The sequence below is a fragment of the Dreissena polymorpha genome, chromosome 14, assembly GCF_020536995.1.
Source record: "Dreissena polymorpha isolate Duluth1 chromosome 14, UMN_Dpol_1.0, whole genome shotgun sequence".
Lineage (NCBI taxonomy): Eukaryota > Metazoa > Mollusca > Bivalvia > Myida > Dreissenidae > Dreissena > Dreissena polymorpha.
This window is the reverse complement of record NC_068368.1, coordinates 21,319,691-21,336,354: the sequence shown is the minus strand read 5'-3', so window position 1 is coordinate 21,336,354 and position 16,664 is coordinate 21,319,691. Positions and strand designations below refer to the sequence as shown.

At 35.1% G+C, this 16,664-nt stretch overlaps 1 protein-coding gene across 4 annotated transcripts in view; it reads left to right on the top strand.

Annotated features, from left to right (window-relative positions):
• Nucleotides 1–16,664, top strand: part of LOC127858168 (receptor expression-enhancing protein 1-like) — a 166,040-nt gene that overhangs the window by 25,640 nt on the left and 123,736 nt on the right. For all 4 annotated transcript variants that reach the window (XR_008038778.1, XM_052395139.1, XM_052395140.1 and 1 more), the window contains exons 5-6: nucleotides 3,884–3,997; nucleotides 12,526–12,655. Coding sequence is in view for 3 of the 4 variants with exons in the window: in XM_052395139.1 (XP_052251099.1) it covers nucleotides 3,884–3,997; nucleotides 12,526–12,655 (244 nt within the window). In the remaining variant the exon portion in view is untranslated. The remainder of the gene's footprint in view (nucleotides 1–3,883; nucleotides 3,998–12,525; nucleotides 12,656–16,664) is intronic.

Genomic DNA, 16,664 nt, shown 5'->3' with positions numbered 1-16,664 from the left:
AATCCAAAACGATGTTTTGCAAAATATGCATACAGTTTCAAAAATCAAATTCATTTACATCTGGATGTAGCATGTTGAAGAAAGACAACATTTCCAAACATGAAAAATCAAAAGGTTATAAGAATAAAATCAATATAATAATGTACATACATGAATACTTTAAATATTGTTATCAATATAATAATATATTTAAAATATCAATAATATTTTGTTATATTTATAATAAATCCATTAGTCACTTTTCAAAAGGATTTATTTGTTTTGGAAAAAAGAGTGTTTTATATGTTTATTTCAGATCACAAAGAGACATCACAAGCTACTAGACTGAAAACGTCGATGTCGAATGTACAGGCCTCAGCTTTATCAAAAAGTGAAGCTGCTGTTGTTTCGGCCATAACCAATGTCTACTTTGCTGCGCAGAAAAATCTAGCATCATTCATGGTTCCAGACCTCAACAGATTGTGTATATTGCAGGTAAAAATAAATAAATGAAAAAAAAAATGTATAAAAACATTTTTTATTTTTTTTATTTTAAATTATTGAGCAAAAAATGAAAAAGATTATATGAAATTATATTACATTATATTTTCAGGTTGCAAAGTTTGTTTATATATATTTTTAGGTTGCAAATTTTGTTTTAATACATTTTCAGGGTGCAACCCAACTCCATGACCTTGAAGTTGACAATCATACTTCATATGAACACAGCACCAGTGTTGGAATTTCAAAACTGCATGGCAGACGTTCTGAGGGGAGATCTTGTTCAGAAGATAAAGACATCTGGCAAGTTCAGTGTAATGCTTGATGAAAGTACTGACATTTCAGTAAAACAAAATTTAGTGACTTATGTTAGACTTTTGGAAACCGATGAGTTTGGCATGACTTTACCACATACTTACTTCTTAGGTGTGGCAGAACTGCAAAGGGATAATGCAGAGAGCATATATGAGAATGTAGTTGACATGCTTGGTTGAAAGGGAATTGACATTGCAAATTTATGTGGTGTGAGCACTGATGGGGCTTCGGTAATGGTTGGGCGAAATTCTGGGGTTGTCACCCGTCTTAAAAGTACTGTGCCAGGTGTGTTGGCAACAAATGGCATAGCACATCGTTTGGCGTTAAGTTGTGCTGGGGCAGCTGATACCATTACATATTTGGTAAAATACCAAGAAATCCTGAACTCTGTATATAAATTCTTCCGATATTCGCCTAAGAACATGTCAGCTCTTTCGCAAATTCAGATGGTACTGAATGGGGGAACAAAAAGGTTCAAACAGATGTTCCATACTAGGTGGCTGAGTTTTGAAGGGTCTGTTGATGCTATTATTGCCAATTATGAAAGTTTGGTGTCTTTTTTCCTAGAGGAAACTGCTGGCAAGGCTCTTTCTCTGTACAAGCCCATAACAACCTACAAATTCTTGTATGTGTCTCACTTTTTGGCCGACTGTTTGGAATCTTTGGCAATCCTTTCCAAATGCTTTAAAAAAAGACCTTGCCTTTGGAAGTTCACCCACTTCTAACAGCCACAAGTGACTCTTTGGCAGAAAAAAAGGATGGGAAATCTGGGGATAAACTTTCCAAATTCTTGAATGAAGTCCCATCTGAGCCTCAAATTGATAAGGCTGGCCTTTGTACCTTTGAATTTCGATCACATATAATTAAGGATGGGGTTACTCAAAGACAAGAGGCCAGGAGTGTTTGTGTTAAATTTGTGGAAAACATGCTGATAAGTCTGAATGAAAGATTTTCAGATAATGATGATTCGGCCATTTTGACTGCCCTGACAAATTTCTGTAGCCCTCAAATTAATGACCATGAGCTGGACAGTGAAATCAACACACTGTTTGACTATTTGATTTCTTTTGGTCATGAGAAAACAAAACTGGAATTAAAAACTTTTTCAAAATTCTGCAGGGCCAGTTTTTTAAGTGGCAACAAGTCTGTTAAGGACATTACTTCTGCCTGCAATTTGGCTATCAGGAACAAAGATTCTTATCCAGGCAGTGATGAATTAGCCTGCAGATTGCTTTTAGCTCCTGTGGCCACAGCTGACTGTGAGATGGGCTTTAGTAGACAAAATTTGATTACAACCTGTCTCAGAAATTCAATAAAAATTGAAAACTTGGACAACTTGATGATTTTGTCCATTGACAGCATACCAATGGAACAGTTTGATTTCAAACGTGCTTTTAAGATTTGGGCTGGGGTGAAGTCAAGGCGGATTATGACATCCTGCTAAAAGGCAGTTTTTGTAAATGTACATGTACTTTAGTCTTGATCATCTGTTATGTTTTGCAAAGATTGAAATATGTGCTCAAGAATGAATATCTTTAATATGAAAATGTGACAGTCTGCTAAAATGTATGTTTTTGTAAATGTACATGTACTTTAGTCTGGATCAACTGTTATGTTTTGCAAAGATTGAAATATGTGCTCAAGAATGAATATCTTCAATATAATGAAAATGTGCTTATTTTGTAAACAATGTGAACTGAACATGTGCTTATGATGTATGTATAAACTGATATTCTGTTATGTAGAATAAAAGTATGATTATTACCGTAATTACTCTATGTTTTTGGACACTCTAAGTTTTCGGACACCCCCTTTTTTAGCAAAAATAATTATTTTTCATGACTCTTAATTTTCGGACACACGATTTTTCGTCCATTATTTATGTCTAAGTTTTCGGACAGAATATTTTACAGCGCTAGTTTACCAAATTTCGGTCCTGTTTTCGATATCTAATGACACTTCGATCATGTGGTTTTACAACCAGATTAACATCATAAAACATGGAAGGTGCATGCCTGAGGGCAACGGACCATTACATTGCGTTATTGGGTAAATAACCTTGTAAACCGGTATTAAACAATGGTTTCGCCCGATAGCATAAGCGTTATGACACTTACCAGGTGCAGTACCAATTAACATCTTTGAACTCGTTGGTCAAAGAACAACCTTGTAGTAACTTTCTGTCAAATAAATTAAACATTTAAAATTATTTAAAATGCAGTGCAAATATATATAACTGTAATTTGTTCTATACGGCATGGTATTTTACAAGCGCATGCTATTACCGGTAGTTGTTGATACAATTGACGCTATTTTCGGACACTTCAATTTTTTACTCTAAGTTTTCGGACACCTGCATTTTGAGAAAATTTTTCGTATCTTTGTTTTCGGACACGAATTTTTTTTATTATTTTTAAGTGTCCGAAAACATAGAGTAATTACGGTACATTGGTGTATGTATATCTAGATGTATGCATATCTATAAATGTTTTTGTTATGAGCTGATATTCTGTTATGTACAATATTTTAATGGTATGATTATAGTAATAAATATATTTAAGCTTCATATTGTAGTTATTTGTGTTCTTACACCCCTAGACTTTCAAGAGGTGGTCCCAAATGCTTGGCTAAAACTTTGGCTGCAGTTTCTAAAATTTGGCTACAAAAAAATCCAATTGGCTAAAATGTTGGCTGAAGAAATTTTTGAGCCAGGGGGAGCCCTGGGTCATCCTTCAAGGTCAAAGGTCTAATATATGGGGGGAGCATAGTGTTTCACAAACACATCTTGTTTATATTGTTACTGTTAGCCTGTTGTATATATCAACTCTGACCCATCTTTATATTTTATAATACTATGTGTTATTTTTGGCCAAACAAAGTTATGCTCCTTAATGATTTTCACTAGTAGTACGCCCTTTCTGTTCACAAGTAATGTGCCCTTGCTGTTCACTAGTAGTGTGCCCTTTTTGTTCACAAGTAATGTGCCCTTGCTGTTCACAAGTAGTGTGTCATTTCTGTTGGCAAGTAATGTGCCCTTGCTGTTCACAAGTAGTGTGCCATTTCTGTTCACACATTGTTAACCTTGCAGGAGATTGATGAAGCGATTGCTCAAGCGAGGACGAAGGGATACCGGACCCTGATGACTCTCGGCCACAAGGGGCTCACGTATGCACACGAAGTGGTTGTCAGCACAGCCATTAAGGTGAGACATTGTGCCTTGGTCTGGGATATCTGGGCTTAACCCATTTATGCTTAGTAGACTCTCCCATCCTTCTAACTTGGATACATTTATTTCCAAAATTAGGGATGTCTAGTATATTTATTAGCTCTACTGGCCGAAGGCCTGAAGAGCTTATGTCATGGCGTGGTTTCCGTCGTCCGTGCGTGCAGGCGTTAGACTTTTTCTTGTTTACGCGAGAAAGTCCTCAGTTTTCATCCGATTCTTTTCAAACTTGTTCAGTGTCTTTATATTAATGAGGGCTCGAACCCTATTGAAAATGGGTTACATCAGAGTAAAAAGTCCAGAATTATCTCCCCTTGAATTTGAGAAAATTGTGAAATAAGGCTTGTTTACGCAATAAAGTCCACAGTTTTCATCCAATTATTTCCTAACTTGCACAGTGTCTTTATCTGAATGATGAGTCAAACCCTATTGAAAATGAGCAATATTGGAGTTATAAGTCCAGAATTATCTCCACTTGAATTTGAGAAAAAAAATGAAAATTCAGTTTTTTTATGTGATTAAGTCCATAATTTTCATCCAATTCTTGGTAAACTTGCACAGTGTCTTTGTATCAATGATGACTCAAACCCTTTTTTAAAAAGAGCAATATCGAAGCAATAAGTCCAGAATGACTTCCCCGCTTGTTTACGCAATTAATTCCACAGTTTTCATCCAATTATTTCCAAATTTGCACAGTATCATTATATCAATGAGGACTTGAACCCTATTGAATATGAGCAGTATCTGAGAAATAAGTACACAATAATCTCCCCTTGAATTTGAGAAAATTCTCCTTATTGCGCCATTAAGTACACAGTTTCCATCTTATTCTTTCCAAACTTGCACAGTGTTTATAGCAGTAGAGCGATTCAGGCCCTCATGTTTCTATATTTAGAATATTTCTTAGAGAAATTCCTTTAAGCAAACAGCGCAGACCCTGATGAGACGCGGCATCATGCGGCGTCTCATCTGTGTCTACGCTGTTTGCCAAGGCCTTTTATTCTAGAGGCTAGGCATAAATGAGTTAATGCGGGTGCGTAAAGAGGTGTCCCAGTACAGTACACACCGGTTAATCAGGGGCGACACTTTCTTGTTTTATAGGATTCTATTATATTGGCCCTATAGGACAACATTATGTGATGTTCATGGAGGTATTCACCTTTGAACATGTGAGAAAAAAGTGTGTCCGGTACATAGCTTAAACCCACAACCTCTGCAACACAAATTGGCACTGTACACTGTGAGTTTATAGGGTGGCTGTTTTTTTATCCTCGCCACCCACACTCTTCTCCTCCGGTTGTTCTTGAGGTCATCCCCTATGTGTATTGGTTTGCCATACAATGTTTTTGTACTCAGCTTTTTGAGCAATGGCTACTTGTTATTAGTCCTCTAACGTTGAAACTGTAGGGGTCTTATGGTTTGGGCTGTGTGTGTCTGTCAGTCTGTCCCTCTTTTTCGGATCCTGCGATAACTTTCAAAGTTCTTCATATTTTTTCATGAAACTTGAAACATGGATAGATGGCAATATGGAGATTATGCACATCATTTCATTTTGTTCCTACGTCAAGAATTCTGGTTGCTAACTCTCTTTACGACCACTTCGGTATTACGACCAACTCGCTAAGACGACCACCATTTTATAGTCCCGATTTTTTCCTTCTATATTTCAACGGTCGTTACACTCACTTATCGGACCAACCTGCTAATCAGCTATTACAACCACTTTAATCAGTACCAATGAATGAAATTGCTCTAAATTGACATCCGCTAAACGACCAGTAATTTTCACACCTTACTTGATTTGGTGTTGTGATTCGATCGGGTTTGTGTACCAAGCCATTGTGACCCAATTAACCACAATTCACGACGACTGTTTTTTTGCATTGATTTGCGACGCAGGTGTTAGATTTTCGGCACTTGTTATTCTTTTTAACCTTTGATTCTTGATTGACAATTAGCTATTATAATCAAGTATTTGATGGGTAAATTGGTCATTGTTTGGTACACACTTGAAAGGTTTAATACGGCGAATAATTTAAAAGTAAGGATAATTGAGTAAGATGGTTTTGTTTGTGATGGATATAAAAACCAGCCTGTATGCCCAATCGTTATTCAAAATGGATAAGCGAAAATGGAAAGAGTTGTGTTTAAAAGAAGATTGATTTGATCAACGCAAGTGATTGAAAATCTCAACAGTAGTTGGCCGATTAATTCGGCATTGGAAAGACTCGGGTGTGTTAATCGTTTTATTTTCCCGTCCCTCCAAAACATTATTCTCTCCGTGCTGTCATTTGATAGTTGGACGTGAATCCGCTAAATGAGATTATTATGCAGCTGATAACCTATTACCTGTGACCAAACATAAGCCATAGACAAAAATGCGCTATTAATAGACATTGTCCGTGTTGAGAAACTCCTGTTTAAGCTATGTTTGAAAAAACATGTCAGATGTGAAATGTGTTCTGCAATCCTAACATTTAATTTTATAACCCATTCTAAATGTTCTTATTTTTCCTTTGTAGGTTCAAGCTATTCTAAAAAGAACAGCTGAATTCTTTAAGTAACCTAAAGGATAGTGTCATGATGAAAAGTACATGTACATGTATTTTCACTTCTTGAAAAGCCAGACTTATTATCTTTGTACACTGCATAAATAAATAACTGTTATATTTTATGCAAAAATATTAAAATTCATTGAATATTAACGTTTTTGTATTATCTGTCCATCAAATTCATGAAAACTCAGAATTAAGACCACCTCGCTATTAAGACCAATTTTCAAAAGTCCCACAGGTGGTCGTAATAGCGAGGTTTCATTGTATTGCTGAAAATGGTGGATCCTGCGTAGGTAGGGGACTTTTATTGCTTGGCATTAGTCTTGTTGTTCTCTGTATCAGTGTGTACACCCTGAGCAGCTGAAATAAGTTTTAATAATTTTTGAATCGCAAAATTGCATTATAAATTTGGAAATTATAAATGTCCAAATATAAACTGCTCACGCAATCTGTGTAAGGACATTTGCTGAGCAAAAGGGTGCAAAAATTATACTCTAGGCTCTAGATTTTTACATTTTTATGCTCCCCCAAAAATTTATTTTGGGGGGAGCATATAGTCGCCGCTTCGTCTGTACGTCTGTGTGTCCATCCGTGCACACTTTTTGTCCGGGCTATGTCTCAGCAACTAATGGATGGAATCCAATGAAACTTTATGGGAAGCTTCACTACAAAGATTAGATGTGCATAATAATATTATCAGCGAGTTCTGGTTGGATGATTTTTCACAGAATTATGGCCCTTTGAAATTTTCTTTAAAAAAATTCTTGTCCCCCCAACTACTGTGCCCTCAAGACGTTTCCTTTTATCTGAATATATAGTGCAATATTGTGACAAAAAAAAACTTTGGGGAGCATCCCCCGTCTCTGACGGTTTCTTGTTCATTCAGTCTTGATGAAACTTGGTCATAAAGTTTATCTATACAATATCAAGGCTGAGTTCGAATCATTATGTGCATCCAAAAACTAGGTCACCAGGTCAAATTTTAGAAAAACCTTGTTACCACTCTGGAGGCCACATTTATTACTCAATCTTGATGAATCTTTGTCTGAACGTGTATGTTGAAGTTTTCTAGGCTTTGTTTGAAACTGAGTGAAGTAAATAAGCTTAGATTAGACTGAGGCAGACAGCTTAGACGTTTCATGAGAATTGTTGTCACGTACATCAAAATAATATCATTTAACTTTGTGCAAATCAAGTTGTAATCTAAATCTGACCCCAAAAGGACATTTAAAATTGAGTTGTTGGGTTTTGTCAAAAAATTATTTCAGCAGTCATATTCCTTCTTCATCTGATTTGATTTAAGCCTTCTTACTTAATGGTATAACAGTTCTGCAAAAATGCATATTTGGGAAAACAATCGAGGAAACGTGTCAGTTTTACTAAGGGTTACAGCTTGTCATGATATGGCTGAAATACTGTGACAAGTGCAAGCAAATCAAAAACAAACTTCCATTATAATTCAACTTGTTATCTTTTAGGTATAAATTTTGTTATTTCACTATTTTATCTGCTCTTTTCAAATACATTATGAGAATTTAAAAAAATATCATTAAAATATTAAAATTTATTTATGTTTAAGAATTAAAAGTAATTAATATTAAAGTGTAATTAAGGGTTTTGTAGTCATGATCCCTTGATATTGTAAGTGCCTTTTTGTGACATGTTCAACAGATAATGCTTATCGTTCTGGTGAAGGTAATATTCATAAATATTTGGTTGTGTTGATTTCAGATTTTTATACTTTTAGCAGCTTTACAAAATTGTGAAAACCATAATACAAATGCACAGTTAATAAAGCTGTAGAATCAAGATAACACAGTAAATGTAATTTGTTTGCTTTTTTATTATACGCCCGTCTATGACGGGACGTATTATGGTATACCCCGCGTCCGTCCGTCCGTCCGTCTGTTAATGTCGTACGCTACGTCAAATATCCTTTGACAGATTTTCTTCAAATTTTAACACAATCTTAATATTGATAAACCCTGATCCCCTTTCGTTTTTGACGGAATTCTGAATTGTCGTTCCAGAGTTATGGGACTTTGTTCGTCAAAATTTCGTGATTTCATTGAATGTCCTACTGTAGCTCAAATATCCTTTGACAGATTTTCTTCAAATTTTAACACAATCTTAATATTGATAAACCCTGATCCCCTTTCGTTTTTGACGGAATTCTGAATTGTCGTTCCAGAGTTATGGGACTTTGTTCGTCAAAATTTCGTGATTTCATTGAATGTCCTACTGTAGCTCAAATATCCTTCGATGGATTTTTTTCAAATTTCAACACAATCTTAATATTGATAAACCCTGATCCCCTTTCGTTTTTGACGGAATTCTGAATTGTCGTTCCAGAGTTATGGGACTTTGTTCGTCAAAATTTCGTGATTTCATTGAATGTCATACCGTAGCTCAAATATCCTTCGATGGATTTTTTTCAAATTTTAACACAATCTTAATATTCATAAACCCTGATCCCCTTTCATTTTTGACGGAATTCTGAATTGTCGTTCTAGAGTTATGCGACTTTGTTCGTCAAAATTTCGTGATTTCATTAAATAAACTGAAGTAAAAAAATGATTCAAAGGGTTATTTATTACCTTACTACTTCATTGGCGAACGACGGGCGTATCATGCGCTCATGGCGCAGCAGTTTATTATAAAATATCAGACCACACCATAATTCATACAGTATTATTGATATGTTAGAAATTAACACTATTGTTGTGACAGCCTGCTAAAGAAGAACATTTACAAATGAGCTGTGCTCTGTGAAAAGGGGGTTTAATGCATTTGTGTAAAGTGTCGTCCAAGATTTGCCTCTGCAGTCCACACAGGCAAATCAGGGTCAACACTTACCGCCTTAACTAGATTTTTTCCAAGAAGAGACTTCCTTTAAACAAAAAATATAAAGGCTAAAAGTGTCGTCCCTGATTAGCCTGTGCGGACTGCAGAGGCTAATCTTGGACCACACTTTACACAAATGCATTAAACCCCCTTTTCACAGACGGAGCCTCAACTATTTGTATGCATGAGAGTGTGACTTTCTTACATTATATTGAATGCATGCAGTGTCCAGCTGGTAGATTAGACATTTACAGGCGAAATTAAATATGATTGTTAAGTGCCTGTAGTGTAAGATATGGTAAAGATTTTTTATGTCCCCCACCCACTATAGTGGGGGACATATTGTTTTTGCCCTGTCTGTCTGTTGGTCTAATTGCTCCAACTTTAACATTTGCAATAGCTTTTTCAATATTCAAGATAGCAACTTGATATTTGGTATGCATGTGTATCTCATGGAGCTGCACATTTTGAGTGGTGAAAGGTCAAGGTCATCCTTCAAGGTCAGAGGTCAAATATATTTGGCCAAAATCGCTCATTTTATGAATACTTGCCCTGTCTGTCTGTTGGTCTAATTGCTCCAACTTTAACATTTGCAATAGCTTTTTCAATATTGAAGATAGCAACTTGATATTTGGCATGCATGTGTATCTCATGGAGCCGCACATTTTGAGTGGTGAAAGGTCAAGTTCAAGGTCATCCTTCAAGGTCAAAGGTAAAAAAAAATATAAAAAAAATCAAAGCAGCGTAGAAGGGGACATAGTGTTTCTGACAAACACATTTCTTGTTTCCTTTTTAAGTAAAAGGCACTTTCCGATTGAGATAAAATACTGTGAAACCATTTATTTTCGACAGCACAAAATTTCGTCATTTTTATATTTCGTCAGCACTTAAATTCGCCGATTTCTGATTTTGAATTTTTAAAAAATGCGTCAGTCAATATCCGATTTGTGTGTAATACATATTCGCGATCAATCGCAGTTGCGAAAAATCGTGGTACAAATGCGGGAACACACTTGAGAATCACTGCAGGAGGTGGGGCCTGTTTGTCACATGCCAATTAACTAGTCTTTTTTCATCAAGGGACAGTAATGGACCCTCTTAATGTATGCCATTCACACGTTCATTGTTATGATTAGCGGACAAGTGGGATCGAATAACCGTTAAAGAGTGTTTGTAACAACGAAGCCAATTGCCAATTAGTCTTATTCTAGTTGTTATGATTTTTATTAAAATGCTGTCAATACCGTTTTAAAACTGTTTGTTTTATACGAAGAGGTTTCAGTTTGTTAAGTGTTGTGTTTTTTTCAAATAAAATGCTTTTTTATTCTGATATCAACATTCAAATTATAAACTCTATGTGTGTGTTTGTTCTTAAAAAGTAAACTACCGGTATATAAATCCATAATGTCAATAATTTAAAAAAAAAAATAAATTGATACATATAAAATAGTAATAAGTGTGGTTAAACGCAAACAATCAAACAACAAACAGCAATTAAAATATTCTTTATTAATTTGTGATAAATACGCATGTTGATCACACATCGTCATCTTTTCATTTGGTTTATTGTCTTTTATCTGCATTCGCTGCCTGATGGATAATATGCAACACCCCTGAAAAACAAAATGCACCTAATGGGTAATAGAGTTATAAACAATTAGCGCTAATTCATTACCATTCTACATAAACGAAGTCAACGCATTCGATACAGCTGTACTGCACACGCGTTTTAAAGAAGTGTAACGTGTCAGTTAAGTACCTTGTGTAATCTACATCCCTTTGTGTCAAAACCGGATTAATCTTGATTACAAAACAGCAGTGAATATGTGCATTGATTATGTTGGAATTTAATGCCTCATGTCTACGGTAAAGTTTTAAAATATTGTTCAACTTAGTGTTTGTTTTTGTTCAAACATAGAGCATGATTGTTCGTTAGGATCTTAAATTCGCCGATCGGTCGACTGACGAAATTTATGAAAATTAATGCCTGACGATAAATAATGGTTTCACAGTAAACAATTATCAACTGTCATTCATTTATTCCCAAAAGATGCAATTTCTGCAATTGAACAAATAAAATGTGCACTGAAACTGAAAATTTTGTTTAACAGGAATATTAAGAATATTTGGATGGGTTTGTGCGATTAAGTAACTTGAAATTAAAAAGAAGAAAAATTCCCATTCTAAGATTTTACAACACAAATTATTCAAATTTCAGGGTTTTTTTCTTGCTAATATTTACCAATTGGTGTGCTACGGGTACTTTTCTAAATTGGACAAAAATGTGCTGGGTGTACTCTTAGGTGTCATTATTAGCTATAATGCTTCAACAAACTGGTTTTACCAAGTAAAATAAGATATTAAGCTTCAACAAACTTGTTTTGCCAAGTAAAATAAGCTACCGGTATATAGCTTCAACTAACAGGTTTTACCCAGGAAACTGGACCCAAAGGTGTCTCAAAAAGCTGTATAGCCTTAATACACTTGTTCAACCCCTGATATTGGGCTCACTGGTGTCTCAATATGTTATAAGGCTTCAATACCGCGTGCATAAAAGTCATAGCAAACAAAATTTTGCTGGTTTTATTTTACACACACTCAATGGACGCCATTATCATATATTTTGTTTAAAAAGCTTTTAATGACTGCTCTGATTATTTAAGTTTTATGTTATGATAAAGATTTGTATTCATGACAGAATATTACAATACAAAAGTACTGAAAGATTTACCATGGTGCAGCTGCAGTATATAATAACTATTCCTGTGATTTTTACTGATGATGCGTTGTGACCTTGTCTGAATATGTTTGTGTTTAAACCATTTGAGTCCCACTCTTTGAAAACCGGGCTAAATGCATGTGCTGAAAGTGGCTTTTGAGATTTACCTTTGCTATTCAAACAAGCTTATCAGGGACAACACTCTCCGCTTTTATGGAATTTTGTTTTAATGGAAATATCTTCTAAACAAAAATCCCGTCCCTGCGGAAAGTGGTCCCGATAAACCTATGCATACCGCACAGGCTTATTTTCAATGACTATGTACACACATGCATTAAGCCCCATTTTCCCACACAAAGGCTAATTTTTAAACAAACATTTTCATTCAGGGTCAGAGCACACTTATAGAGCAGATGAAGAAAAGTTTCAGCACGAATGATCTCCGAGTCCATGAGAGTCGACCGCCTACAGATGATACAGATGGTTTACCCTACATAGACGATAGTGATGAAGACTTTGGTATGTACTCGACATAGACGATAGTAATGAAGATATGTGTTGGTACTCTACATAGATGATAGTGATGAAAACTTTGGTATGCACTCTACATTCATGATAGTGAAGAAGACTTGTGTAGGTACTCTACATAGACGATAGTAATGAAGACTTGTGTAGGTACTCTACATAGACGATAGTAATGAAGACTTGTGTAGGTACTCTACATAGAGGATAGTAATGGAGACTTGTGTAGGTACTCTACATAGATGATAGTAATGAAGACTTGTGTAGGTACTCTACATAGATGATAGTAATGAAGACTTGTGTAGGTACTCTACATAGACGATAGTGATGAAGACTTTGGTAGGTACTCTACATTCATGATAGTGAAGAAGACTTGTGTAGGTACTCTACATAGACGATAGTAATGAAGACTTGTGTAGGTACCCTACATAGACGATAGTAATGAAGACTTGTGTAGGTACTCTACATAGAGGATAGTAATGGAGACTTGTGTAGGTACTCTACATAGATGATAGTAATGAAGACTTGTGTAGGTACTCTACATAGATGATAGTAATGAAGACTTGTGTAGGTACTCTACATAGATGATAGTAATGAAGACTTGTGTAGGTACTCTACATAGACGATAGTGATGAAGACTTTGGTAGGTACTCTACATAGATGATAGTGATGAAGACTTTGGTAGGTACTCTACATAGATGATAGTAATGAAGACTTGTGTAGGTTCTCTACATAGACGATAGTGATGAAGACTTTGGTAGGTACTCTACATAGATGATAGTTATGAAGACTTGTGTAGGTTCTCTACATAGATGATAGTGATGAAGACTTTGGTAGGTACTCTACATAGATGATAGTAATGAAGACTTGTGTAGGTACTCTACATAGATGATAGTAATGAAGACTTGTGTAGGTTCTCTACATAGACGATAGTGATGAAGACTTTGGTAGGTACTCTACATAGACGATAGTGATGAAGACTTTGGTAGGTACTCTACATAGATGATAGTAATGAAGACTTGTGTAGGTACTCTACATAGATGATAGTAATGAAGACTTTGGTAGGTACTCTACATAGAGGATAGTAATGGAGACTTGTGTAGGTACTCTACATAGATGATAGTAATGAAGACTTGTGTAGGTACTCTACATAGATGATAGTAATGAAGACTTGTGTAGGTACTCTACATAGATGATAGTAATGAAGACTTGTGTAGGTACTCTACATAGACGATAGTGATGAAGACTTTGGTAGGTACTCTACATAGATGATAGTGATGAAGACTTTGGTAGGTACTCTACATAGATGATAGTAATGAAGACTTGTGTAGGTACTCTACATAGAGGATAGTAATGGAGACTTGTGTAGGTACTCTACATAGATGATAGTAATGAAGACTTGTGTAGGTACTCTACATAGATGATAGTAATGAAGACTTGTGTAGGTACTCTACATAGACGATAGTGATGAAGACTTGTGTAGGTTCTCTACATAGATGATAGTGATGAAGACTTTGGTAGGTACTCTACATAGATGATAGTAATGAAGACTTGTGTAGGTACTCTACATAGATGATAGTAATGAAGACTTGTGTAGGTTCTCTACATAGACGATAGTGATGAAGACTTTGGTAGGTACTCTACATAGACGATAGTGATGAAGACTTTGGTAGGTACTCTACATAGATGATAGTAATGAAGACTTGTGTAGGTACTCTACATAGATGATAGTAATGAAGACTTGTGTAGGTTCTCTACATAGACGATAGTGATGAAGACTTTGGTATGTACTCTACATAGATGATAGTAATGAAGACTTGTGTAGGTACTCTACATAGACGATAGTGATGAAGACTTTGGTAGGTACTCTACATAGACGATAGTAATGAAGACTTGTGTAGGTACTCTACATAGACGATAGTAATGAAGACTTGTGTAGGTACTCTACATAGAGGATAGTAATGGAGACTTGTGTAGGTACTCTACATAGATGATAGTGAAGAAGACTTGTGTAGGTACTCTACATAGACGATAGTAATGAAGACTTGTGTAGGTACCCTACATAGACGATAGTAATGAAGACTTGTGTAGGTACTCTACATAGAGGATAGTAATGGAGACTTGTGTAGGTACTCTACATAGATGATAGTAATGAAGACTTGTGTAGGTACTCTACATAGATGATAGTAATGAAGACTTGTGTAGGTACTCTACATAGATGATAGTAATGAAGACTTGTGTAGGTACTCTACATAGACGATAGTGATGAAGACTTTGGTAGGTACTCTACATAGATGATAGTAATGAAGACTTGTGTAGGTACTCTACATAGATGATAGTAATGAAGACTTGTGTAGGTACTCTACATAGACGATAGTGATGAAGACTTTGGTAGGTACTCTACATAGAGGATAGTGATGAAGACTTTGGTAGGTCTGCTCTTCAAAGATGATAGTGATGAAGACTGGTAGATGCACGACATATTACAAAAATATTTTAAAACATAATACACTATGTCTAGCGCGATTTCTACCATCCACCACACTCCCACAGTGGAAATTTTTCGTGAGCGTGGAAAATCACCGCGATCGGAAGGTGTTTCCATCATGATAGATCGCGTCGACAGTGGCTGAACACAGGTAAATGTGAATTAATATGTATATTTCGATATTGCAGACCGTAAATTTTTTGCAAAGTTCTAGAATTTTTTGTTACATTTGTATGTACATTTGTATACATTGTAAGTTGATTGTTAACACTCTTCATTATTTTCTATTGTTTACCCTCGTTCCAGAATCATTTGACATGTCGTACATCGAGCATGATGTACTTTATGTTTTGTTTCTACAGTTTCTGAGTGAAGATTTACTTGTTGTTTATTGTCCCCTACCGGTAAAACCGGAGGGATCTATGGTTTGTGCTCTGTCTGTCAGTCTGTCCGTCACACTTTTCTGGATCCTGCGATAACTTTAAAAGTTCTTCATATTTTTTCATAAAACTTGAAACATGGATAGATGGCAATATGGAGATTATGCACGTCATTTCATTTTGTTCCTACGTCAAGAATTCTGGTTGCTATGGCAACAAATATAAAAAAATATTTAAAAAAATACTGACAATGGTGGAGTTTCACAGGTAGGGGACAATATTGCTAGGCAATCTCTTGTTTAAAGAATTGTTTGTTTTTGTTAAAATTTTAGAAATGCTTTCTCGTTTGTGCACGTATAGCTTGCCAATAATTACATATCAACATGTTACGTGTAATTTGATTCTGACTATTTTAGTAACTCCCATAAAGAGTTGATAATTACTTTATTTATTATAAAAGATCTGTTAATTGGTAATTAGTTTTTGTGAATGTCAAATTAGAGTTTATTTATTTACCAATTAACCTAATTATATCAAAATATATCGCCGTCTTATCGAGTAGATGAGAGTGTGAATATTTGTTTTGATTGTAATAGAAAATACCGTCAGAAGTGAGAAGATGCGTTCAAATACCATCTGTTCTGTTATGTGTAAATAAATGTAAACAACAAATTCTCCATTTTATTTGATATAGTAAATTCATGTAGACAATAATTCTCCATTTTATTTGATATAGTAAATGGATGTAGACATCACATTCTCCATCTTTATTTCGTAAGAAAACAAGTGTTTTATTCATATTGTAATACGGCACGTGTACAATAAATAGACATACATATACATGTATAACAAAATCATATTAATAACATAATCAGTATTTAAATGCATGTTTATAATATTAATAATAAAAAACTCGTCAGCGTTGTTACTATGTCCATTATATTCCGAAAACCATATTCTTGGTCGTATCTGAAATAAAAGAGTAAAACAGTTTTAAAAAAGCTAAATGTGAAATTATGACTCGTTAAATTCACCGCGATTTCTTAACAACACTTCTTATCGATACTTAATAAATTTGATATAGATTGTATTTGCTCAATGCACAACATTATTGTAACACAATAAGTAAATCAATATT